At 43.2% G+C, this 26,806-nt stretch overlaps 2 protein-coding genes across 5 annotated transcripts in view; one reads left to right on the plus strand and one right to left on the minus strand.

Moving 5' to 3' along the window:
- The first annotated feature begins 81 nt into the window (after positions 1 to 81).
- DRG1 (developmentally regulated GTP binding protein 1) lies at positions 82 to 14,219 on the plus strand. Its single transcript, XM_052655161.1, has 9 exons — positions 82 to 215; positions 991 to 1,114; positions 2,019 to 2,194; positions 6,182 to 6,251; positions 8,319 to 8,488; positions 11,357 to 11,487; positions 12,521 to 12,688; positions 12,954 to 13,076; positions 13,906 to 14,219. The coding sequence occupies exons 1-9, from the start codon at positions 174 to 176 to the stop codon at positions 14,003 to 14,005; spliced, it is 1,104 nt and encodes a 367-aa protein (XP_052511121.1). The 5' UTR covers positions 82 to 173; the 3' UTR covers positions 14,006 to 14,219.
- Positions 14,220 to 18,535: 4,316 nt separating this feature from the next.
- EIF4ENIF1 (eukaryotic translation initiation factor 4E nuclear import factor 1) overlaps positions 18,536 to 26,806 on the minus strand; it is a 39,434-nt gene continuing 31,163 nt past the window's right edge. For 3 of the 4 annotated variants that reach the window (XM_052655158.1, XM_052655157.1, XM_052655159.1), the window contains exons 13-19: positions 26,419 to 26,498; positions 25,964 to 26,106; positions 22,688 to 22,772; positions 21,309 to 21,441; positions 20,219 to 20,563; positions 19,814 to 19,978; positions 18,536 to 19,300 (exon numbers count right to left, since the gene is read on the minus strand). In XM_052655158.1, the coding sequence (XP_052511118.1) occupies positions 19,059 to 19,300; positions 19,814 to 19,978; positions 20,219 to 20,563; positions 21,309 to 21,441; positions 22,688 to 22,772; positions 25,964 to 26,106; positions 26,419 to 26,498 (1,193 nt within the window). In that variant the 3' untranslated portion in view covers positions 18,536 to 19,058. The remainder of the gene's footprint in view (positions 19,301 to 19,813; positions 19,979 to 20,218; positions 20,564 to 21,308; positions 21,442 to 22,687; positions 22,773 to 25,963; positions 26,107 to 26,418; positions 26,499 to 26,806) is intronic. The other variant, XM_052655160.1, reaches the window with a different exon arrangement.

Here is a 26,806-nt window from a genome sequence, read left to right on the forward strand (position 1 = left end):
CCAGTTCGCGTTGTAAATCTCGCGCTGAGCCACGCGCGGAACTCTCGTGAGAAACAGGAAATACCGCGCTTGCGCACTGCTGGAGCTCCTCGTGGTTGTGGCCGTTTTGCCGGCGACTGTGAGGCGGGGAACGGCATCTGTGGAGGCCGTTGAGTGCCCCGCAGCTCGCCACCATGAGCAGCACCCTAGCTAAGATCGCGGAGATCGAAGCCGAGGTAATGGACGCGCGAACGCTCCGTCCTAGCCTTCCTCTAAAGCGGCGTTGCTCCCGCCTGAACTCCCCTCAGACGTGTCAGGCCCGGGGCCGCGTTGCCGGCCCCCCCTCAGCCTCGGCTCGCTTTCCCTGACCCCCCTCAGCCCGGGCCCGCGTTCCATACTTTTGCGTCTTAGTTGGCAACCCCCTCCCAGCGTTCGGCTTCTGTCTGAACTTTGAGTTTCTTTTCTGCGAGCAGCACGGAATCCTATCTCCTCACTTTAGCCCTGATTTACTCACGTACCTCAGCATCTTTCTTCACACCCCTTCTTCCCTGGTCTCTGCTTTGGTGACTCCCTTTCCCAGAGTGTTGCTCCCAGGAATAGGGTCTGGAAGTAAATTGTCATCTGTGGTAGTTTTGACTCCACCTGGATTGTTGTGTGGTTCTTCTGTCTCAAGGGCTCAGAGCTGTTTAAAATCGATTGGGGTACATGGGGTACAAGCAGTTGAAAAGGGTTCAGCAGTTGAGTTGTAGTCTAATTGGTGAACGCTGATTGTAGTGATTTTGGTCACATTTCTTCTCAGGGCCTCAGTTGTTTGGTCTGTAATGAGGCGAATTGACTGGGTGATGGGGAGAATGGATTTTTACTCTTTTAAAGTCTGACTTAAAGTGGGTATAGTGACGTTAGTAGGACTTAGAAGAAAACATCCTTCTCAGAGCTGGGGGAGCATTCATTCTGGATGTTTCACCTTGTAGGAACTGCTTCTGATTTATGCCTGTGATTCCTCCCTAATAGATGGCTCGGACTCAGAAGAACAAGGCCACAGCACACCACTTAGGGTTGCTTAAGGCTCGTCTTGCTAAGCTTCGCAGGGAGCTCATTACTCCAAAAGGTGGTGGTGGTGGAGGACCAGGAGAAGGTTTGTGTTTGGGTTTTTCTTTTCCTTGTGTGTGTGTGTAATTTTTATGAAAGTAGTAAAGGCATATGGTAAAAACTAGTTTAGAAATGTCTGTTTTCTAAGCTTAAATTCTTGAATTGTGTTTATTTCTATTCTGTTGATTTCTGGGTTTGTGTGTGTGTGTGTTTTTTTTTTTTTTGCCACACAGTGTTGCTTGTGGGATTTTAGTTCCCCTATCAGGGATTAAACCTGGGCCTTGGCAGTGAAAGTGCAGAGTTGTAACCACTGGGCCGCCAGGGAATTCCCAATTCTGCTGATTTCAAAGGTTAATGAATATTCTCTCAAAGTGAACTAGGGTTTTGTTTATGTATAGCCTGTCCTGATCCAAAATAGATTTATGTTGGGTCAGTGAAATATATAAATAAAGAGTCGACAAGATACAGGAAGTTGCTGCAAAGGGAAGTGAAGGTAGAAAGAATAAGTTGATGCCAAGAGAAAGTTGGTATGAAAAGTAATGTCACAAGGTCTGTACACTTCTAGAGAAGGGCCACAAATTTGGCTTTGAATTTGTTTGCAACTAATTGTAAGAAAAGAAAACTCTTGTTAGTCACACAGTTCCCAGGGTTTGTAGGGGAAAAAAAAATGTTTTTTTAGATCAGTTATTGTATAATATTTGGGCTCTAAATACTGTGCATAGGTATATAACAACAATTAGAGGTATAAAGTTTTTCCATCAAACAATCCATTAAATACTGTGAATTGCCATGGGGCAGTTTTGTGTGCTTACGTTCTACCCTAGAGATAAAACTGCTAAAGTTGGAGAAATAAGTTTTAGAGGGGTAGGCAACCAGAATGTAAAAGGAATTGCTTGAGTCTCAACGCTCCCAGGATAACATTCTTCTTTTTATATTTATTGATGTTTTAGGATTTGATGTTGCCAAGACGGGTGATGCTCGAATTGGGTTTGTGGGTTTTCCGTCTGTGGGGAAGTCAACGCTGCTCAGTAACCTGGCAGGGGTATATTCCGAGGTGGCAGCCTACGAGTTCACCACCCTGACCACTGTGCCTGGCGTCATCAGATACAAAGGTGCTAAGATCCAGGTAAGTTAGGCCTACAGGCCAAGGACTGGAAGAAGTCAGTTCTTCCATTCATTGAAAAAGAACTTATTTGGACCTTTCTGTATGCCAAGCCTCATATTTGATCTACCAGAACCTCTTTGGCTAGCAGGGGAGACAGAGAAGCCCAGTGCATAGAAGTAAAGACATCGTTTGTAGAAACAGCGAAAGGAAGGACTGCTTTTTCCACCTGAGGACGGGGCAAGGGGAGGTCTGGTAAGACAGAAAAAGCTCTACATAGAAAGCAACAGTGAGGTGGGTTTTAATGTTTGTTAGAATTTTATCAGCTGGAGAATATAAAGGGCAGTTTCAGGCAGCTCTAATGGGGAACAGCCTGTATTTTGAGCTTAGCTGTGGATAGGGAGTAGTAGAAACTGAATTTGGAAAGGTAGATTGGAGCTGAATTATGAAGGATCTTATGTGTCTGCCAAGGAAGTTGAATTTTATCTTGTACATAGCCGGGAGCCATTTAGAGACTTCTTAATAAAGAATAACATGATCAGACCCTTTTTAGAAGATAATTCTTATCTGTGAGGCTTAATGAAGTTGTCTTCAAAAGTTCTTAGATAGATGATAGATTTAGGGCTCCCAAATGAGGAGTCCATTTGGGTATGAAAGATACATGTAAAATATGGTGTAACATTTTCTTTTTGGCTCCGCAGCTAAGAAGATAAGGTTCTGAATTTCATGACATTTGAATCTAGGGTAGAGGTTCCCAAGCCCTTAGTGTCTCAGTAGGTTCACACCCTCAGTGTCTTAGTAATTATTTCCTGACAGCTTTTTTGTTTCCAGTAATTTTTTGCAGTGCTCCAGGCCAAGAGAAGTAACCTAATGGTTCTGTTCCTTTAATAGTTAGAGCCAAACAATTATTTATGACCTTACAGCTACAGTTATTTACTAATGGGATACGGACACTGTTAGGTACCATGTAACTTTTCAGACTTTGGAGTCAGATTGAATGAATACTGCCACATGTGTTTCTTTTTCCACCCTGATTTTTGTGTGTTGCTTAATTTTTGCCATAGTAATCTCTGAAAAATCCAGCTTTCCAAAGATTTGGATCTGTTATTGTTGAAAGCAGTGTAGTAGAATCTAATGGTGAAATTGTGAGCTTCTTGCATCTAGTAGGTTGACAGATACTGAGAATTGCTGTTTGTCTTGAAAATCAGAATGCCCCCAGTGCCTTGGCAGAACATTTAAAAACTCTTTAGTGTAGGCATTTGTTTTCCCTCTAAACAGTGTGTGAAGTGCATTCATATTTCCGTATTACAGAGTCTGAAGTAAGGAGCGACCAGTGTCCTGGTGGTATTTTCAGTGACTTTTTCCTTCTGGTTAGGTACCATTAGAACACGTACCTTTCTAGGACTCCATGCCAATGTATATAACAAGAATGAGGACACTTGGGCATATCTGGACCACTGCTAATTTCATCTGGTTTCATAGTCTTATTGATAGTCAGTTTTGTTAGTTCAGAGAGTAACCTCTTTCCTGAAGAGATGTTATGGCGCCTCTTGGTATAACCCCTCTCTTTTCTTGTCTTTTCCTTAAAACTTTCATTTATTTCAGTCTCTTTTGACCTTTTCAGGTTTTTTTCTTCCTTTTTTTCATGGTGCTTTGTTTTCCATCTGTGCCCTCTGCCTATTTTTCCTTCCCTTTTGACTTTCTCCAGAAACCAAGTTAAGTAGGCATACTAGTAGGTGTGTTTAGCTGGATTAAAATGACTGCCCTCAAAATGTTTTTTAAAAGCCTCTTTTGTGACGGAGGACTCATTATCTGTGATTCTCTGGGGAATGGTATACAAAATTAGAACCATCTAATAATTATAAGGAGATTGATTTCTGGTTTTTGTTGTTGTTGCTGTTGTTAGGATCTTTTTTAACAATAAAGGTGCCTAAAAATGGAATAGTACCTTTTGAGGTAATTAGTTACTGTGTCTGGAGATGTTCAAGTAGTAGCTGAACCACCAACTAACCGATTAACCAGTGATGTTGGGAGGAAACTGATGTTTCACATAGTCAGAGATTGGCCTGCAGAGTGGATGTACAGTGCTTCAGAAATTGTGGGGCTTATGTTTCACCTTGCTAGAGTCCCTAGGACTCTTGTCATATATATGTGTGTGTGTGTATGTATGTATGTATATGGACACGCACATATATCTGCTTTAACTTCTAAAGGCATTAGAATTTGAAGTAGGTTAGTATCCGGTTCTTAAAATCAAAACAGTTATATGATTTGAAGATATATTTTTTCTTTTTCTCAATTCTGAGTTGTAATCTGAAATTCATATATGTAAAGCATGGCCTGTTTTTATTGGGTGAAATTCAGTTGCCACATTTTAATAGTTCAGTGTAATTTAAAATATTTAAATAGTTTAATGTAATTTTAAATATTTCCCTCTCAAGAAAAGCTTAAGTTAACTTGCTTTTTTGTGTGTCGGGGCCTCAATAAATTTCTCCACCATGTTCAGCTGCCACAGTTAGAAAGCTCTTGCTCTTTTTTCTCAGTTTAATATTAAAGGAAATATTATTTTATTTATTGCACTGTGCCAGGTCTTAGTTGCAGAATGCAGAATCTAGTTCCCTGACCAGAGATTGAACCTAGGCCCCCTGAATTATTGGAAGTGTAGAGTCTTTGCCCCTGGACCACCAGGGAGGTCCCCAGGCTTATCTTATATTTTCCCTGTCCCAGCCCTGAAATGAACCACTTCTGTCCTTCTTTTTGTTGGAGATAGGTACTTAGAAATCCAGATCTGGTGTGCTCACTAGTCCCAGTTTTAGAGGAGGCAATGTTATTTATTCTGTAGTGAGGAATAGGCAGGAGCTTTTGAGCAGGTTCTCAAATGGAAAAGTTGAACTCTAAATACCTCCTGAGTTCATTCTTTTTCCTTGTGGTTTATTTAATGTGGAGTATATTTCTGTAATATCAGATATGCTTACCACAAAAGATAGTTGTTGTTTTTTTCCTTTGGCCATGGGGCACAGCTTGTAGGATCCTAGACCTGGGATGAAACCTGGGCCTTTGGCATTCAAAGTGCAGAGTCATAACCACTAGACTGCCAGGGAATTCCGTAGCAAAGACTAGTTTTAAATGATGTTTTCATAAGCTGCAACTATATCCCTGTCTGTTTATGCAGATAATTCGGTATTGGCCATACAGTACCATGGCCCTTGGTAGTTTCAGATTTTACATGTGCTCGTAACAGACTCTTGAGAGCTTATAACTGTAGTTTATGAATTTGAGTCATGAGTGCTACAGATTTGGTTTTGATACTAGTTTACATACACTGTGACTTATGTGAAGTTTTACTTTATTGCATTTCCCGGGCAACTGAGTGGTTATTTTCAACTGAGGACACATATCAGAGTCATCCTTGGAGCCTTTTGAAATACAGATCAGTATCTGAGTCCGACTTTGGCTCTTGCAGAGCAGAATTTGCAGGGATGGGACTTAAATATCTGCGTTCTAAATTGTTTTATATGCGATTCTTATGTGCTTGCTTAAGAATGACTGCAGAAATTTTTGTGAACTGGAGGATTTGCAGAGGTCTCAGGATTTATCACTTGTGAATATCATAATCCAGTTATTATCTATAGTAAGGAATTTGTGTGGAGGCTCAACTTACTGGAAAGTGGGAAAATATTGAAAGACACTAAGGTAGAATTATGGATTTGTGTCCCCAAGACATGGATTAAAATCTGATTTATTTGGACTGTGACTTTGGGCAAACCACTTAACCTCTGTGAACCTCAACTAATATCCTTATTCACAGACTTGCTAGGTATTTTGAGTGAGATAAAGTATATAAGAAGCTTGCAGCTGGTATTTAGTAGATGCTTAGTAAAAGTAAGATTTACACATTCACTTACAAGGAAGATTGGGTTTGGATCTCCTAAATTTTGAATACTTAAATCATTCTGTTTAATCTGTTCAGATTTATAGCCAGCTTTTCCTTTTCTCTCCTTAATCTTGCAGCTTCTGGATCTCCCAGGTATCATTGAAGGTGCCAAGGATGGGAAAGGTAGAGGCCGTCAGGTCATTGCAGGTAAGTGTTCTGGAGCCACCGTCCTGGTGTATCATTTCTTCACTGGGTGCTGTTCCTTTAGGGACTGTGGAACTTGGAGTTGGTACCACAGTGAAGGGAAAGTTTTACCTGCCTTCTCACTGGAGCAAAATGTTGGAACTTGAAGGGGTTCAGAGAGTAGCAGCCCAGACCCCCATTTGAAGGGAAAGGAAGGATAGGAGAACTGAAGGGCTTTGATATTAATGTTGCCCTGTTGTGACAGATTCAGAGCTAGACCTCAGGTTTCCTGACTCCCACTCATGCCTTTTCTTCTTTTCTTTTTATTTAAAGTAAAATGTTATAAAAGGCTAATCATAGGGGAAGTCTTTGGTGGTCCAGTGAAGCTCCATGCTTTCACTGCTTAGGGAGTGCATTCAATCCTTGGTCAAGGACCACAAGCCGCATGATACAACCTTTAAGAAAAAAAAGGCTAAGCATAAATTGCAGTAATCTGCTACTCCGTTTCCATCTCTACTGTCATTCCCCATTGGCAAGTGCTGTCAAGTCTTCAACTGTTCTTCTACTTCATATTTTAAAATGTTATGCTTATATTACTGTTTCATGGTTAATTAATTTTAAATACCATCTATTGGTTTCATGTTATGGTAGGAAATTAGCTCTCGTACTCCATATCTCTTCTGTTTTTTCAAAGAAATATCATAATTTTTAGTTAACTCATCAGTCATGGTTTATGTTATTATATAATGACTGTGTAACTTGTTCAGTGCTGAGATAAGTACTGTATTATGACTTGATTTCTTTTCTCTTGAAATCTGCTTTTTAAATTTGTTTTTCATTGAGTTAATAATTGGTTCTTATTTTGTTTACTTTTCTGTTTGCTAATAGTTTTCAAATGTTCCAGTAGATCAAATGCCTATCAATCAGTATTTTTCCAGATATTTGAATACAGTGGCTATTGAGGACTTTGTGTACCTGGTGCAATTGAGTTATGGAATTTTAAATTTTATCATTTTAATTTAAATTTGAATAGCCCCAGGTGGCTAGTGGAGTCTGTGTTGGACAGTGTAGCTCCAGATTTTTTGCATGGATGAGATTGTGTATGGGATCCCCTGTTTCTTAGAGTTGTTGTTTTACCTTTTTTGGGTTATTTTCATGTTTTGCTAAAGTACATTATTTAGAAACTTAATGAAAAAGAGTGAATGATAGGTAAATTGTTCTTGTTTTCTTCATGTTTGAAAGTATTTTTATTCCACCCTTACATTAAATTAATAATTTAGCTATTTATAGAATTATAGGTTAGAAGTCATTCATGGATGAGTATTAGGAACTTGCTAAATGAAAAGAGTCGGGCACAAAACAGTACATTTTGTATGATTACATTTATACAAAATTCTTAAAAATGCAATTTAACCTATCGTGACAGAGCAGTGGGTGACTGGGAATTGAAAGGGAGATTGATTGCAAAGGGATACAAGGGAACTTTTGGAGATGATGGAAATGTTCCGAATCTCAGTTGCTATGGTGGTTACGTAGGTGTATACATTTGTCATCAAATTGTATGCTTAACATGGGTACTATTTATTTTTTATAAATTATAGCTCAAGAAAGTTGACAAAAAAATATGCTAACTGGATAACTTTTTTCTTTTAAAATCCTTACTGTTTTAAATCTTTCTGAACTTTTTTAGGGATTCAGGTTATTACCTGGTTTGTAGCTTCATTCCAGATTATTTTTCTGCTAGTGTATCTAGATCTAGACACATCTCTCGATGCACTAACAGAAAACAAAGCATACACTGCAGAGTGACTCTGGCATAAATCTTTGGAAACCTTAGCTTCATGTGTGTGTGTATATATATGCGTGCTAAATCACTTCAGTTGTGTCCGACTCTTTGTGACCCTGTGGACTGTAGTCCACTAGGCTCTTCTGTCCATAGGATTTTTCAGGCAAGAATACTGGACTGGGTTGCCATTTCCTCCTCCAGGGGACCTTCCCTACCCAGGGATCGAACTTGCATCTCTTACATCTCCTGCATTTGCAGGTCTTTAATGATCTTTGAAAAAGATTTTTTTATTTTCAATTCTTCAGTGGCCAGAACGTGTAACTTGATCTTGATTGTTTTGGATGTCCTGAAACCCTTGGGACATAAGAAGATAATTGAAAATGAGCTGGAAGGCTTTGGTATTCGCTTGAACAGCAAACCCCCCAACATTGGCTTTAAGAAGAAGGATAAAGGAGGCATTAATCTTACAGCCACTGTAAGTGAAGAAAGTATTTGGGGTAGGTTGTTGAAGGGACTAGGGTGGAGAGTGGATTGTGGTACGTGGACACTGACATTTGGAATTTGCCTGGCTTCTCCCAGAGCTAATTGGAGTAATACAATGACATTGTAATGACTGACAGAGTAGAACAAGAGTCCATCTCAGACTACTTTTGTGGCTTTATTTCCCCTCTGGAGTGGTATGGAACTAAAGCTTATGCTTGCATGGAGTAGATGGCTGCTTATATCATCTATTTTCATTCATTCAGCACAGATTTATAGAGCACCTCCCATGGGCCACCATTGTTTTAGGCTTTCAGGGGAAATGGAAGTTCAGTCACTCAGTCATGTCCAACTCTTTGTGACCCCATGAACCGCTGCATGCCAGGCCTCCCTGTCCATCACCAACTCCCGGAGTCCACCCAAACCCGTGTCCATCGAGTCAGTGATGCCATCCAGCCATCTCATCCTCTGTCGTCCCCTTCTCCTCCTGCCCTCAATCCCTCCCAGCATCAGGGTCTTTTCAAATGAGTCAGCTCTTCACATCAGATGGCCAAAGTATTGGAGTTTCAGCTTCAACATCAGTCCTTCCAATGAACACCCAGGACTGATCTCCTTTAGGATGGACTGGTTGGATCTCCTTGCAGTCCAAGGGACTCTCAAGAGTCTTCACTAGACGGACCTTTGTTGGCAAAGTAATGTTTCTGCTTTTTAATATGCTGTCTAGGTTGGTCATAACTTTCCTTCCAAGGAGTAAGCGTCTTTTAGTTTCATGGCTACAATCACCATTTGCAGTGATTTTGCAGCCCAGAAAAATAAAGTTAGCCACTGTTTCCCATCCATTTGCCATGAAGTGATGGGACCAGATGCCATGATCTTCGTTTTCTGAATGTTGAGCTTTAAGCCAACTTTTTCACTCTCCTCTTTCACTTTCATCAAGGGACTCTTTAGTTCTTCTTCACTTTTTGCCATGAGGGTGGTGTCGTCTGCATATCTGAGGTTATTGATATTTGTCCTGGCAGTGTTGATTCCAGCTTGTGCTTTCTCCAGCCCAGCGTTTCTCATGATGTACTCTGCATAAAAGTTAAATAAGCAGGGTGACAATATACAGCGTTGATGTACTCCTTTTCCTATTTGGAAATGGAAGAGGGGGCAAAAATTCCTGGCTTTATATTCGAATGGGGAAGTAGCAAACAAATTAATGAGTGATTATAGTATATTATGAGTCTGAGTGCTACCTCCTGCACTAATACAGTATATTATGTTAGGATAAACTAAGGACAGAAAGTTAACTAGGGAAAGAGGAGGGAGAGTGTTGGTGGAAGGGTTGTGGTTCTAAGTAGGTTGATCAGAGAAATTTTCACTGAGGTGACAAGAAGGAGTGAACCAAATGAATATGTTGAGGAAGGGCATTTCATGTAGAGGGACCATCCAAGTGCAAGACAGGTAGAGTGTGCCTTTGCTTGTTTGAAGACCAGCAGAACGAGCAAGTAGAAGAGTAGTGAGAAACGAAGTCATAGCACAGGGCCATACATACTTCCGCTCTGCAGAAGATGGTTGGGTTCCTGTCTGCGGAATAAAATTGATTCAGGTTTTAATGGAATCAGTCTGGCTGTTTGTTGAAAACAGACTGAAATGTGTTAAGAGGAAAAACACAGAACCCATTTAAGAGGTTATTACAATAATCTAGTCAAGAAATGATTGTTTCTTAGAGTTGCAATAGCGGAGATGTGGAGTAGTTCCTGTGGAAAGATTTTGGAAATAGTTGGTAGGAGTTACAGCTAAACTGGATGTGGGTTGTGAGAGAAAGAGGTGACGGTGAGTTTTTGTTATGAGCTAGAAAACGGACTCTCGTGACTAAAATGGTAGGATTTAAGTGTAGAATAGGTTTGGAAGGGAGGGGATGATCAGATATTCAGTTTAAGATGCCAGTAACACTCAAGTTTGACAGCCAGATATTACTGTCAAATAGGCATTTGAGGAAAGATCTTGCTGCAGGTATAAATTTATTGGTTATCAATTTTAAAGCCATGAGCTTAGCTGAGATCACTTAGCTGAGAAATGGAGTATAAATAGAAAAGAGTTTCAAGGATTGAGCTTTGTGATACCTTCCTCCACCCTCTCACAATGATTAGAGGCCAGGAGATGGGAAGAATCAGCAAATAAAACTTCTCAGTCAAGAAAGAAAATAAGAAAAGTTTAGAATCCTGAAAGCCAATTAAAGAAAGTGTTTCAGATTGGTAAGAGTGATCAATTCTATCAAATGCTCCTTCTAAGTCATATAATTGAGGATTGATAATTTCTTGTAACATCTAATATTCTAGAGCTCCAGACTGGCATAGACTTAAGCTGTCGTGCCCCAAAGATCTTTCTTATTATCGTCTCATAATGTTTGAGTTGGAGCCTTCTTTCTGTATTTTTGCTATGGCTGCTGTAGTAAAGTACTGTAGAGTGGGTGGTGTAAACAGCAGAAATTTAATTCTCTTGATTCTGGAGCCTGGATATTTGACATCAAGATATGAGCCGTACTGGTTTCTTCTGAGGCCTCTGTCTTTGGCTTATAAATGGCTGTCTTCTCCTGTGTTTTCATATGATCCTCCCTCTGTGTGTCTGTGTTCCAAACTTGTAAGGGGGGACATGAGTCATACTGGATTAGGGCCCACCCATATGACATTTTAATTTAATTACCTCTTTAGATTTTAAGTATTTCCTACTCAAAGCCTGTCTCATCTAGGATAATGGTCTTTAGAAATAAATTTGCACTTATCTAGACTTATCTGGGTACATCAACAGATACTTTTAGATTTTTTTTTTTTTTTTTTTTTTTTTGCTCTCTGACCAGTTGTTGTCTTCTGTGCCCATTCAGTGCCCTCAGAGTGAGCTGGATGCTGAAACTGTGAAGAGCATTCTGGCTGAGTACAAAATCCATAATGCCGATGTGACCCTGCGTAGTGACGCCACAGCAGATGACCTCATTGACGTGGTGGAAGGAAACAGGTAACTGACTAAATGGTGCCTGAGTTTGAATTTGAAGCCTTGTAATGGAAACAACATTGGATTGTGAGTCTGGCAGACATCAGTTCTAACTCTAGTTGTGCTCTTATCTCAGATAATAGTGGGCCTTGCTTTCTTGATAAAATAAAGGGTTGTTCTTGATTGCTAACATCCTTCTTTGCTCTGAAGTTTGATGATGATTATCACATTGCTTGTTTCAGTTACTTGGTATGAACTAGACTATCCCCTAAGCTCTGTGTTGTATGGTGGTTCAAGAGAGTACGTCCTCAGTCTGCTCTCACAGAATTAATCCATCTGAGAAATTCTGTAGGCTGTTCTGCAGAACTTAGAGCAGACTGGGCTGTATCTGTTTTCTCTAAGAGTACATAACTGAGATCTTACGTAACATGAGACATTACTATTTGAAATTAATAATTGAAAGTACTGTTACTTCTGGCATTTGAAAACAGACAAAAACTGGTGCTTTGAGTTACGTGTTTTATAAGTGAGGCAACTGAAGCCTGAGAAGTTGTAGCTCGCCTAATTATTAATAACCTTAGCTGCCCTATTGATTGAACAGTTAGGATTGTGACATTGCTAGATGTTGTGTTTAAAATTTTTTTTTTTAATTCTTGAAGTTATTATATTATTAGAAGTGTTTTACATTCTTACAGTTCATAAAACAACTGGGAAATTAACTGAGATCGCCTAGGGACACATGTCTAGAAAGTGACAGAGCTGGGAATACATTCTGTGTGACTCTAAAGCTTATGTTATTTACACTGCAGCATGCTTTTTCAGTAATTAGTTGCATGACTAGGGACTGTGGCTTGAGTTTTGTTACTTAACTGATAATTCACTTTTTGCATGTTCTACCTTATTTAGGTAGGAAACATTTTCTTTTTTTTGGCTGACTTTCTCATGATTCCAGTTTAGAGTCTCTGATTTTGAGTCCCAGGTGAGGGGCTGTTGAGTCAGACTGACAGTCTTGTCCACAGCTCCAGACTAACATACTGTTTTTCTTCTGTTTCTGTAGAGTCTATATCCCCTGTATCTATGTGTTAAATAAGATTGATCAGATCTCCATTGAGGAGTTGGATATTATCTATAAGGTGCCTCACTGTGTACCCATCTCTGCCCATCACCGCTGGAATTTTGATGACCTGTTGGAAAAGATCTGGGACTATCTGAAACTAGTGAGGATGTAAGTCTTAGTGGAGAGGGTATTATTACTGTAGGACTTAAAGCAGACTATCCAAAAATAATACCTGCTAGAGCTCATTAACATAATCTGTTTTTGGAGATAAAAATAAATTAATTCCTATCATCTGCAAGGCCATATTGAGGGCACCTTCTCCCTCAAGATAGAGGTTATCCATGTCTGATCTCTGGGTTAATGGAGGGTTGAGTTGCGTTCACACATGAAGCATTCTAAGAAGTAAGCAGCCTCTGCTCCCTCTGTGTTCTAGTTACACCAAACCCAAGGGCCAGTTGCCCGATTACACGTCCCCAGTGGTGCTGCCTTACTCCAGGACCACGGTGGAGGATTTCTGCATGAAGATTCACAAAAATCTTATCAAAGAATTTAAATAGTAAGTATGATGGCATGTGGTGCCCCCTTTTCCCTGTGAGCTTTCTTCTAACGAGTAATTCTTAAGATAGAGTTATAGAAATTAGGCATCAGGAAATGCTTGCTTGGTTAGAACCTTTCAATGTCTTCTTAAATCTAAATCAAAACAGAAAGTGACACCATGCCAACTTGGAGCAGGAAGAGCCCGAAACACCTTTTCAAGTTGGGAGGGCTGACAATACAGATTGCTCTGAGGTTCTCTTGTTAATTCATTTTCCTCTTGGCAGACACAAAATGTAGCATCGTATTGGGCTTCACTGGGTACTGAGGCCCCCCTAAACCTTTTGGATAAGGATATACTCTCTTGATAGAGTTTTCCTCATATGGCTAAGGAAGGATATCCTACGTTTCTTACCAGTAACCACTGATGGTTCATAGGCCCAATAAAAACTAGTATTCTGTAACTGACATTGCATTTGTAGGAATCAATTTCCAATCAATTATTTCAGGGTATTTCTCTGTAACAAGTCTATGCTTTCTCCTTTTATTTTTAAATTAGTCTCATCATACTTCTCATTTGTATTTTTTTCCTTGACTTTCATAAATTAGCTCTGGAGCATGGGGAACCACATGACTCTGAAGTCTTCCGCTTTCTCTGTGAAGGCTCCAGCGTGCCACACTTCAGGGGAAGCTAAAGCCTCTGGGCTTTGACTGGGGATAGGGAACCTTGTCTGTTGCAGGGCTTTGACTCTTAAGAACTGGAATGCTAACTCTAAACAGAAAGTGGCACGTAGGTAGGTAGAAGCTAGGTGATTATTTACACTGAATGTTCTTTTTTTCCTTCCATACAGTGCTCTGGTGTGGGGTCTGTCTGTGAAACACAATCCTCAAAAAGTGGGTAAAGACCATACGTTGGAGGACGAGGATGTCATTCAGATTGTGAAGAAGTGATGCCATCCCCTTCCCCATCTGCTGGGCCAACCCTAGCAGCTTTCTCCATGATCAAACACCTGACTCCAAGCCCCTCCTGGGTTTGACAGGCACTGGATCAGGATACAGGGAGGGAGATGGAAGTACCCAAATTGGAACTTCACTTGTCTTAACTTGGTGTCACCTTATATGTTGAGCTGCATAAAGGACCTGGTAGGCCAGCTGACTATGTACAGTTCATGTGTCATTGTCAGAATTTGTTTCGAGATGGATTGAATGAGGATGGTTATGTATAGTGAGGGAGCTGCAGAAGAGGTACTTGGGAGCTTGGTCTTGAATGTGAAATGGGTAAAAATATGACTGCAGCATTTCACCTGATGGTCAGTCATGAGAAATGCTTCCAACTGGATGTGGTCCTTTCAAGTGGTCTTTCTCTAATGATACTGGAGAAAGGAAGGGCTTGACGTCAGTGACTGTTCCCTGCAAGTCTAGCCCACTTGGGAGATGGTGGTTCAGTAAAACACTCCGACCAGACACATCGGGCTTCGAGTGGCAAGCCCACCTTTAATTAGCTGTCGCAATCGGCATAAATTACTTGATCTCTGTGTCAGTTTCCTCATGTCACATGGAGATAGTAATAACACCTTCTAGAATGGAGATTCTTAGTATTAAGAGATGGTGCTTGTAAAATGCTTATTAGCACAGTGTCTGATATGTATGTGGTGAATGTTGGCTGTTGTTTTCACTGGTTCCTCTCCTTTAGTTAGAGCACCGCTGTGTATCAGTGTTGGGCTGAGTGTTGAGGTGAACTGTGCTGCCAGCTGCGTGCCACTGTCTCCTTTGCCATAACTCAGCCCTTCTTGAACTCCCATGGCAGTCCTGGCCCCAACCACGTAACCTGGATGAAAGCATGGAGGTAGCCCAGTGCAAGTGAGGCCACCAGTCTGATCAGAGCAGGTTTGTGGGGACACCTGTGTGTTTATATGGAGGTGGGAAGGAGGGTAGGTTATAAGAAGTAATGGGGTCAGGATTGCTAGAGAGGGTACTAAGGACATCATTAAAGGTTAATAAGGGAATTTAAAGGGTTTTTCATGATAGTGGAAAATTGACTGGCGAAAATCTGTGTGTTGGAGTGGATTAGTGAGAATATGGGAGACAGAGGGTGTGGGTATACAGGAGGAGAGACCTAAACCTGGCAACTGGCCTTCTCTTTGCAGACAGAAGTCAAAGATTACATAATTATGGATTGCATGGATGCTAGAGAAGGGTGGTCCATGAGAAAGTCACCAAGGGAAACAGATTGGCAGGAAGACAGAGTTTGATTTTAGATGAGGTGAACTAGAGCTTCTAGCATGCTGTGAGCAGTGAGGGTGTGGGATTATCCACATACTCTGCCTTTTCCAGGAGCTGTTACTCTTGTTATCTTAGTGACAGTTTTTTCCCTCTCATAGTCTTCCTAGAGCTTGGGCTTAACACTGTCCCCAGACCCAGGAGATAAGCCTCTCAGGCCTGGTATCCTACTCACTTTGGAGGGTGTAGATCTTGATATCACTGGTACATTCATGATAGAGGCCATAATTTAGAGTTTACTCTGGCTTTTCAGAGAGACACTGGCTTTCTGAGATATGGGATTTCCAGCAAGGTTTATTTTCCAGGCAGAGCTTATATTGGGTTTTGAGGAATCCTCAAATTCACTTTCATTGGGCAATGAAATGCCAGAATGTTGAGAAAGATGTTGAAATCTGGGTTCATTCCAAGGCTTCAGCATTTGCTTTGAATGGGCTTTACTTCCATCCTTCCACACCTTCCCCTTCCCCCATCAGTGGCCCCCTGGTGTTTGGGAAGAGCATTACCCTACCTCCTTTCTGGGCTCAGACTTGGGAGTTCTGGGAGAGGTACAGTTTTGTGTTTGGATTGCTGCCTGGGGTAGGGCCACCAAGGAGGGCAAAGCTTTCTCTTCCTGAACTCCACGACTAGGGTTGTTTGACTGTCACAACATGGCTTGAATTTCCATTTTTCTTTTCGAATGCTTTTAGCTGTGTTTCAGGTCAGTTCAGCTCAGTTGTGTCTGACGCCCTGCAACCCCATGGACTGTAGCATGCCAGGCTTCCCTGTCCATCACCAGCTCCTGGAGCCTACTCAAATTCATGTCCATTGTGTTGGTGATGCCATTCAACCATCTCATCCTCTGTCATCCCCTTGTCCCACTTTCAATCTTCCCCAGTATCAGGGTCTTTTCCAGTGAGTCGGTTCTTGGCATCAGGTCGCCAAAAGTATTAAGCTGTGTTTAATAGCAGACAATCACTTAACTGGCTGAAATGGAAGAAAACCTGGTCTCTCACATAAGTTGTCTGGAGCTCAGATGGGCTAGCTGGTAGACTGACGATCCAAATTCTTTCCATGATGCCATCCTGTTCACTGCTTTGCTGGGCAGATGGCTCCCTTCACAGTTGAAGAATATCTTTATAGCCTTGGGCTTTATACCAATATCTAGAGGATGCTAAAGAGGGCTGAGTCTTAACTTTTGGTGAAGCCATTTCCCAGAAGCTGCACAGCCAATTCCTCTGTGTCTCATACCCATTCTTGAACCAGCTGTTAGTAAAGGGCATAGAATATTGAAGAGTCTGTTTAACTCCAGAATGTTATCTTCGTTCCTGGAGTTTATCCCTTTCATTTGTAGGCCAGTGGACCTGACTTTCTTTCTACCTTAAGAGGCTTGTCTTATAAGATATCTCCTATAAGAAGACCTGGCTGTACTTCCCCATAAAAAAAATTTAGCTTTATTTTTTTTCATTGTGCCTCACAGCACACAGGATCTTAGTTGCCTGACAAGGAATTGAACCCAGGGCCCCTTCACTGGGAGTATGGAGTTTTAACCACTGGACTAGCACGGAAGTTCCTGTACTTTCCCATTTCCCCCTACTTCTCACTGACTATTACTGTTTCAAAGTACTGGTTGCTCAACTGCTTCCTTAGGGGCAGAGGCAATGTTCTTTCCTACCTGACCCCTCAACTTCCACAAGATTCTCTCTAGCCCTCTGCTGTTCTACTTTGAGGAGGCTTTGCACATCCTTCCAGCTTTGATTGCTTCTAAGCTTCTCATGCCTGCTAGACTCCCCAGAGTTGCTCCCTGTAAGATGGCTTATTAGCTGAGACATCATGTCATGTTCTCCTTTTACTCCATAGCTGGCTCTTAGTTTCTGAAGACTGTATTCACTTCCTTTTTTGCCTCTACTCCCATTCACCAAAATAGCTTTAAGATCTATGCATTTAGCTTCTGCTGTGCTATTCTTAGCAACATTCCTTTATTTTCTTCTGACTCCATCTCACCAGCTACTGGCTTTGCCCTTTGCTTGGTGCCTACATTTGTTCATGTCTGTCGTATTAGCTTCTAGCCTAAAAAGGAATTCCTCACTAGCAGCTTCAAACCAACCCTCCCCACTTTACACCCTGTACTGTTGGTTCAATATGAAAGGAAAGGAGGTGAAAGGACACACAGGATGGAGTTGGATCCACTTTTCTGTTCTGCCCCTGTTGCTTGAGACTGTTTTCCAGATTCTTTGTTTATGAAACAAGGCATTTGTGAGAATTCTAAACAGGGCTTATTTCTGAAGTTGATTCACTCAGATCCCAGTGCAGGGAGGGAGGGCTGAAGTTGAAGTACTCAAGTTGAAGTACTATGAAGAGACAGACCTCATGCTCAATCCACAAAGCCAGGTTTTGTTGAAAAGCGACCTGCTATTTGTTCTTGGAAGCACAGGGCAGGGTGGGCAGCTCCAGGTTAATAGGCTGCACCCCGAACCCTTAGGCTGTTTTTTTAACATTTTAGTCAAAATCCAGTCATCTTGCTAACTTCACTTGTGAATCAGAATGGTCTCATTGTTTGAGCCTCTACTATGAAGTCAAACTAGAGTTGAGGGCCCTAAATGGGAAGAGCTGAGAGACTGGCTGAGCTCAGTCGAGGAGCTTGAGGTCTGCCACCTCGGATTGGGAGGAATGAAGCCTTCAGTCAGGAAAGGGGGCTCCAGGCTGTAGTTACGTGCGTAGAATCCTCTTCCCCAGTGTTGCGTATGCAGCTACAGTCCACAGAATATCGGAGCGGAGGAGTAAGAACACAGAAGAAGTTAACACAGGCACCAGAGTCTTGAGGGAAGTTCTATACGGAAACAATTCTGGAATGAATCGGAATTCTAAGGCTCCATTTTTCCCTATTGGGGACTCTGACTTGGAGAACAGGAAGCCATCCGTTGACTTTTGCCCCAGTAAACGTGACAAATGACCATATACCTGATGACCCAATAAATTATTTTCTTTAGTTGGGTTTAATTTTAGAAATTACACATTATCATCTGATATTAGCCACAAGACTACCTATAGGGTCAGCTCAGTCTAAACTTACCCATTGGGGTCATTAAGGCTCAAGAAAGAGGGCCATGGCTTCCTCCTCCCAAGCAGAGTTCAGGTCCATGAGTCTTACAGAAAAAACTCTAGGTAATTTCCCTCAAGAACCTACTGAAGAGGAAGGGATTCAGGAAGAAATAAACACAACAGTGCCATTCACTTCATTCACACACTTAGCATATGCAACTTTAATCAACCGAAAGAAAAAGCCCGAACTGTACAAGTGAAAAAAAAATCCAAAATGTTGACACAGGCTTACCTAATACCAGCTACTTTTATGTACAGCTGTATAATTTCAAAAAAGCTATCCTATATGTATGTACAAAAGTTGTTTATACACAGGTCTGTACATAAGGGTCTATACATTTATTTCCTCAGAACCCTTAAGGTGCCACCTTTTGGTGAAGACACCAACACTTCATTCACATATCTTACAAAAAAAGACTTTCTAGGACTGACAATACTGCATCCTGGATTCAAACCATGTAGACTCCACTGACTGGTTAAGTTCCTTCCATCATGACGCAGACCACACCAGATGCCTGGGTGCCCCTAAACAGCTTCACACAAGAGTGCTACAAAGTAAAAGCTGTAAACCCACGTGAGATGAGGAAGCAGAGTCCTGACCCGGGTGCCGCCACAGGTCCAGGCTTGGCGAGCGAGCCTGCCCTGCTCACTGTCGGTACTCCAGTTCATCTACACTGATGACTTTGGTGGGCATGGAGGGCAGGGGCTGCTGCAGCACGTCTGAGCCAAACCATTTGGCGAGGCCCACAGGGGAGCTGCTCCTCTGGCTGGGGCGGTGCTCGAGCTGGGGGTGCACATGCGGCAGGCCTGACCGGCTGGGCACATTCTGAGGAGTCGTCTGAACGCTGACAGCAGCTGCCTGGGAACCAGAGCCTGGAGGATGAAGAACTGTGGAGATATGAAGGAAGGTTCTCATTCAGAGCACAAGGAGGGGAAGTAGTTCTCCACTAGGCCGTGCTTCACTGTGCACGAAACTACGAACAGTTCTTAACAAGGTGATTGATTCTAGGCTTCTTTTGGAAACTCCTTTCCAAAGTGCCAGAACAGTACCTTGGAAGGCTGAGGTATTCATTTGTATTGACAGTCCATCCTAGACGACACACCCCCTACTCCCCATGACAAGCAGAAGCAACAACACAAGCCAGGGAGAGTATCTACTCTCGGCACTCCCTATGCTGAACCCGTCAGAAGGATTCTCAGCTTCCTCTCCAAAGAGGCAAACATACCCCACCCCCCCCCAAAAAAAAGCCAGGGTGCACCTGGCTTTCCAGCTGTCTTCACAGGAATTCCCAATCCAGTCTTGCTAGGATATATTAGTAAACAGTGTCATTTTATCCCCTTCACTGGAAATTGGTTCAGAACCTCCTAACCCTTAGCTCACCTGGTCCTCTCCTGACCTACCTGAGCGTTGCAGCTGCTGCTGCACCATTGCCAGATGCAGAGGTGTCCCAGGACGAGGGTTTAGGAGAGGGTGACTAGTGGCAGGCAAAGGGTAAAAGGGTTGACTCAGGATTGGGCCAGATAGCCCCTGTAAATGGGTCAGGTCCATCCCAGGGGGAAGCACACCTATTGGGCAGAAAGAAGAAACAGAAATAATCTACCTGAAAATTTTCAAGCTTGACTATACACTTTTGGTGATCTGAAAGTTCCTTAAGAATGAAGACTGTTCAAGCTAGTTTCCTGATCTTTCAGTGGACTAAGGAATAGATCAGATTGGACCCAATGGAATGTCTTTCTAGGGATAAGGCCCTCCAATGGTACAGCACTTCATCAGTTCTAGCAACTCATGCCAAGTTAGAAACTCACCAGCTTGGAGCAAACTTGGAAGATGCTGTGGATGTACTCCCTGGGCCAGCATCCTTTGGACCAACCCCGGGTGAAGCTGGTGAGCAGGCCGAACGATGGGGACGTGGGGGACCAGGGGAACTTGGTGGACAGGGCGGAGAAAAGGTGTTCCTGGAACGGGGGATGCCAGGGTGGGTGTCTTCCTCCCTGTTGCTTTAGGTCGATAATCTTGTTCTTTGGTGTAACGGTTGGTCTGGGACAGTGGGGTGGAACAGGAAAGCCGCTGCATGGTTGACAATTTGGGATTTGTGGTGGGAGAAGAGTCCCGAGCAGCAGTGGGCAGAGAGCTGGATGACAGGAGGTTCTCTGCAAGGATCCAGACAGAATATTTTGGTATTCACAAACTTTTTTTGTCCTCCCGATGAACCAGTAACTCATTTATTAGAAAGCTCACAATTGGGATTAACATGCTTTTCAGCCTAAGGGGAAAAGTGAGTAAAATTATGCAAATTCATCACAACAGAATGCCTAAAGAACAATTATTGTCTGGTGAGGAACCTGAACTGCCTTTTAATAGGACCAACCGGATTTCCTTTTTTTCCCCAGAAGCTTTCTCACAGGCAGAAAGCTCTTAGACCAATACCGAGACCTAAGTAAACCTCACTTATTAGAGTCTGTTTCACTGTGTCTTTAACAATCTGAACTATGCAACCCCTAAAAACCTCTTACATTTTCCACGTATTTCTGAAAGCCTCACACACCTCCTATATGCGTCACCCACTGCATAGTTCTTACTGGGTAATTAGTCTCCAGACTGGAGAGAACCTTTCAGAAATAAAACTGGTTGAACTTTAATAAATTTGCCAAATAAATGTACTCATAATTCAAGCCTAAATAAGGATCCTGAATGCTTGTTCTTCCTAATGCCAGCACTCAAGGCACTATTAGACTGGTCAGAATTTCAAGTGGCTAAGTGCCTGTGAGCTGGTCCACGCCTCCTGTTAGACCCAGAACTGAGGTCTGGAGCAGCAGGGGCCTTGCCCAAGGCTTTGCACGCTGGTGCTCTGTCACACACGTTGCTGGTGCTCCAGCCTCAACAGCTCTCAAGTACCTTCACTGGGCTTCTGAGCGTCCTCTTTACTGTCACCAAGAGCTGCTTTTCCAGAGGCTGGCTCCTCCTTGCTTTTCTCTTTGCTCTCATACATCTTACGAATCACTGAGGTAGGAGTGAAGGAAGGAGAAAGCTGTAGAGGAAAACAGTATTCACACATTCTTTAATTGCCTCTCCCTAATCAAGTGGCCAAACTACTGAAGCTGAAGAGTTCCCTTTCGGCAGCACGTGGCGGAAGCCAACTCCAACATTCTGGCCTCTAGCTGCTGGCAGAAAGCATCAGGATGGGCCGAACAGGCAGCGTCATCCCTTGCGCGCAGTTCACTTTAATCAAAACCAAGATGCAGCTAGCGCACAGCTAGCTAAAGCACAGAAAGTTCTACCTGCCTCTGCAGCCTCTGCTCCAGCCATTCCACAAGCCAGAGTTAGGCTGGGAAGGGGGAAAGACATGGCCAGGAGAAAACCCTGAAATAGCAGGCCCCGCCCCTAAGTTGGGAAAGGACATTTCAGATGCAACCACAGAACCTCGATTTCTCTGTACTCTTATGTTTCCTACCCTGACTTGGCTACCAGAAAACCCAAGTAGCTTCCTGACGGTTCCCTCCGCACCAGCACTCACCATTTGGGGTCATTTGTTCCCACCTCTTTACTGCCAGTTTTTACACTGATGTTTTTACTGTGCATGCAAATTTCTCATTAAACAACCCCGTATCCTTGATGACAGGAGACAGGGCATGAATTACGCACAGAAAAGCTCCTAGATCCTGCCTTCAAGGTGCTTGGTGCAAAGACCACTTGGGGTCCTGAAGTACAGAATAATAGCCTTTTCCCCTCATCAGCCCTGAATAGGTGATAAAGGTCTGTGAGGTGAGTGAAACCTAAAAAAATAAATAATGCTGGTTCATGAGTCAGTTGTAAAGCTTGACTTGTCACTGCAAATAAGCAAACCACTCTGTCCCAGCCTTCACTCTGAGAACTGAATCTAAATTTGTGGACTCGCACCATGTTTTACTGGACATCCCATGCTCTAGCTCCCATCACCCATCTTCCTCACCTCCCATCCTTCACGTTCATCCCTCTTCTGCTCCCCACTCCAGTGATCATTCATTGGAACATACCACACCACCCTGTATGCCCTGGCCCTGACTCTTCTGTCTGCTGGAACACATTTTCCCCAACATGGGGCTTCACTAGAACTTAGAATCCTGAGAGACTACATCCTGAAAGGGGAGGCCTTAATCAACAGGCAGGTGTAAACATCTATTAAATCACTGACTCCTGTGGAAGGCGCTCAAGGACAATTTGGGGTACCTAGTAACACAGGAGCAACCAAGCAGGGAGAAGCCTAGGAGTCAATCATAAGGGCAGAGGCCACTGACCATGCTTGTGATGGAGGCGGCTGGGGCAGGGGAAGAGGAATTCCCTCGGTGCGCGGGTGCTGGTGACTTGGTCACTCGCTGTTGCCTGTGAACAAAAACCAGTTATCTGTGTGAGTCCCTAGCTGCTCAAACTTCAAGTTTAAACTGCATAAAACTCAAGGCCAGCCCAGGAAACATCCCATTTCCTTTCTTCAATTTCCCAAGCATTTAATAACGTGCAAAACTATATGCCAAGTTCTGAGGAGAGACAAAAGCTTACTGACACATAGTCCTGGGTGTTGTAAGAGCTGTCATCTAATGAGGGAGATACTAGTCTAGGGCAAACATGGCACATGAAGGGTACCAGCAGAGTATGATGGGAAAACCAGGGGTAGAGGGAACAGGTAAGGGATGTGGGAAGGTCTTGGGAGTGTAGGGTTATCCAGGGCAGGTGTGTAGCTTGTTGCTGACTATGCCAGGGAGGCAGGCTGGAGAGGGCCTGCATTCTGTAGGGTAGGGAGCAACACCGAGTACCACAGTCCCTGGCGCAGAACTGAGGCTCCGAGAGACACCAGTTCAAGTCAGACAGGCCACCAAGACTGAGCTACTTTAAGGACCCAGTCACCCGGAGCATTCCCTGCCACTCTGGGTCTGCACACAGGGCTGGCCCTCGGCCTCCCAAATAAAGTTTAAAAGAGCAGACTTCCTTCTCTTCCCCAGACTTTCTACTTATTCTCTCTTGGAAGAAAACAGCAAAGAGTTGATGACCACATAGGCTGAGAGAAGAATGAATTACATGAGCTCACTGGCTAATCAAAGCTTCACTGCATTTCAGTCATGTCAGACCGTGTACTGCAAAGGCCAAAGCCTCAGGACAGTCAATGATTCTGAAGTTCACTGACTCATAAGCAAAAGGGAACCCTAAACTCCTGGCTGCCTTCCAGTCTGTATCAGGTAAGCCCCAGTGCTGCCACACTGAGACCAAGTAAGACAGTGAGGGGAGAGAGTATTCTGAGTGACTAAGAGGTAAAAAAAGCAGACAAGGAGAAACTGTGTCTGTTGGGGGCCATGACTGCACAGAGCGTACAGGCAGGGAGGGCCTGCCATCTGACCCAAAAATCGGCACTGTCTTGGACCTACCTGCTAGTTTCAAGTAAGTCACATTTGAAACCCTAAGTTTCTGTACCTGTCAAACGCAGTTCTTTACCCCATCTACCTCACAGAGTTGTTGCCAAGAGCAAATTAAGTTGTGGCTATCTCAAGTGCTTCTTGACTATGCCAAAGCCTTTGACTGTGTGGATCACACTAAACTGTGGAAAATTCTGAAAGAGGTGGGAATACCAGACCACCTGACCTGCCTCTTGAGAAATCTGTATGCAGGTCAGGAAGCAACAGTTAGAACTGGACATGGAACAACAGACTGGTTCCAAATCGGAAAAGGAGTATGTCAAGGCTGTATATCATCACCCTACTTATTTAACTTCTATGCAGAGTACATCATGAGAAACGCTGGGCTGGAAGAAACACAAGTGGAATCAAGATTGCCGGGAGAAATATCAATAACCTCAGACATGCAGATGACACCACCCTTATGGCAGAAAGTGAAGAGGAACTAAAAAGCCTCTTGATGAAAGTCAAAGAGGAGAGTGAAAAAGTTGGCTTAAGGCTCAACATTCAGAAAACGAAGGTCATGGCATCCGGCCCCATCACTTCATGGGAAATAAGACAGGGAAACAGTGGAAACAGTGTCAGATTTTATTTTTTTGGGCTCCAAAATCACTGCAGATGGTGACTGCAGCCATGAAATTAAAAGACGCTTACTCCTTGGAAGAAAAGTTAGGACCAACCTAGACAGCATGTTAAAAAGCAGAGACATTACTTTGCCGACTAAGGTCCGTCTAGTCAAGGCTATGGTTTTTCCTGTGGTCATGTATGGATGTGAGAGTTGGACTGTGAAGGAAGCTGAGCGCCAAAGAATTGACGCATTTTAACTGTGGTGTTGGAGAAGACTCTTGAGAGTCCCTTGGACTGCAAGGAGATCCAACCAGTCCATTCTGAAGGAGATCAGCCCTGGGATTTCTTTGGAAGGAATGATGCTAAAGCTGAAACTCCAGTACTTTGGCCACCTCATGCAAAGAGTTGACTCATTGGAAAAGACTCTGATGCTGGGAGGGATTGGGGGCAGGAGGAGAAGGGGACGACAGAGGATGAGATGGCTGGATGGCATCACGGACTCGATGAACCTGAGTCTGAGTGAACTCCGGGAGATGGTGATGGACAGGGAGGCCTGGTGTGCTGCGATTCATGGGGTCGCAAAGAGTCGGACACGACTGAGCGACTGAACTGAACTGAAAGTGCTTTGAAGGTCAACAAATTGCTATGCTGTAGACAGAAGTTCAGTGAAGGGGCTCAGCAGAGCAGCCTTGAGCTCTCTGTACAGACTGGAGGGCTCTTACTAGAGGGCGGGCACATTTATGCAAGAGGACAGAGAGCTTACTAGTTCCAGTGCTTTCTGAAAGTGTCAACATATGACCAGATGAAGTAAGACACTGAGACAGCATTTTTAATAATCACATCAAAACAAATAAGTTTCAAGTACCAAATACTATATGGGGTAGGAGTACTGTGTTTAAGGATGCCCACTTTGGTGATAAAACTAAAAATATGAAGGTGGTGACTACTTTTCTTTTAGAGACTGAACAATGGTCACTTCTGGAGAAAGGGGTATTGGGACAAGGCACAGGGAGGGCTTCTGGGGAGCTGACAAGGGAGTCTGCCTTACAATAAGCTATACATTTGCTTCATAAGTTTTCTGCCTGTTTTATTTTACAATAAAAAAAAAAAGGACAATACTGCTACTCTTTCTTCCCCAACTTATGGTTCATTTCATTTCACTGCCTGTTGAAACTGGTGGAGAGGATGGGAGGAGAGTGAAGTCAGGGACTATTTGATCAACAAACCTGACTTAAGGGACAGTTTGATACTCAACAAGGAGCCTGAGGGTGGGGAAGCGAGGTGGAGTTTTAGTTTCCATCATTTCATAAGTATAACTTCAAATAAGTATCTATGCCAGCTACATATGTAAAAACGAATCCTTTAAATGAAGAGTATAAATAAAATTATACAGGATGCAAAGCCTATGCCCCTGCAACAGAATTCAACTATATAATTTCCTCTACTGAACACTCGGTAGGTAAGACTTGTCACCATATGTTGTACAGTGTATCAGTGTGTACAACAGAAATGATACTGTGGATAACTAATTTACAAATCTCAAGGGTAAGATTAGAAATTTACCTGTTTCTGAATCCATCTCTGGTTCTGTCCACCTGCGGTTTGCCAAAACCAGGCTGGTAGAAGTTCGCTGCCTGCGCTGCGAGGTCATGTGGCACGGCCAGCCCCTCCAAAGCTGCCTGTTGCAATTCTAGCTGGCTCATCTGCTGGAGAGATGTGGCAGAGGGGAGTCAGCAGAAGAACGACAGCCAGTACACCTTCTACAAAGGTCTCTCTTTGATCTTTCAGAAGAGGTATGTTTTAAGCAGCAGCTAAGAGAAACTAAGATGCTGCAAACCTGCCTAAACTGGATGTTGGTGATTTATGACTTTATATAATGGCCAGTTTTCTAGCCTTCACTGAGCCTGAGTTACAGTTCAAAACCACTTCCAGCATTACAGCCATTTAATTCTGTATTTCCACAAGGGTGGAAAGCAAACAAGTTTGAGAAACAAGCTTGAGAAAAAGTTCAGCCAGACCTGGGCTGTGACTGGGCTCATGGGCTTGCGCATGCCTTGGAATGGATCTCCGAGAAGCTGCTGTGGTCCTGACGTGAAACCTGTTGGGAAGGTTACAGATTCAGTACGTGCCAAGATAGCACCTGTCCCTCAGAGGCATTATCTCCACTGCGTGGTGCTCCTCGCTGAGCACCATCTCTTTCGTGAAGGACTGATTTCCTGGGCTGATGATGTCACTCTTCTTCCGTGCCCCTACAGTGGGGACCTCACGGACCTCTCTCCGAGCACTTAATGATTCAAGCTGCTGGTGTACCCATCCCCCACTAAGCTGTCTCTTCAGAGCCGAGACCTCTGTCTGGGAGGGAAGAGCTTTTCTAGCCAGTGATCTGGCTCTCTGTAACCACACCAG

Source organism: Budorcas taxicolor, chromosome 17, assembly GCF_023091745.1.
Source record: "Budorcas taxicolor isolate Tak-1 chromosome 17, Takin1.1, whole genome shotgun sequence".
Classification (NCBI taxonomy): Eukaryota; Metazoa; Chordata; class Mammalia; order Artiodactyla; family Bovidae; genus Budorcas; species Budorcas taxicolor.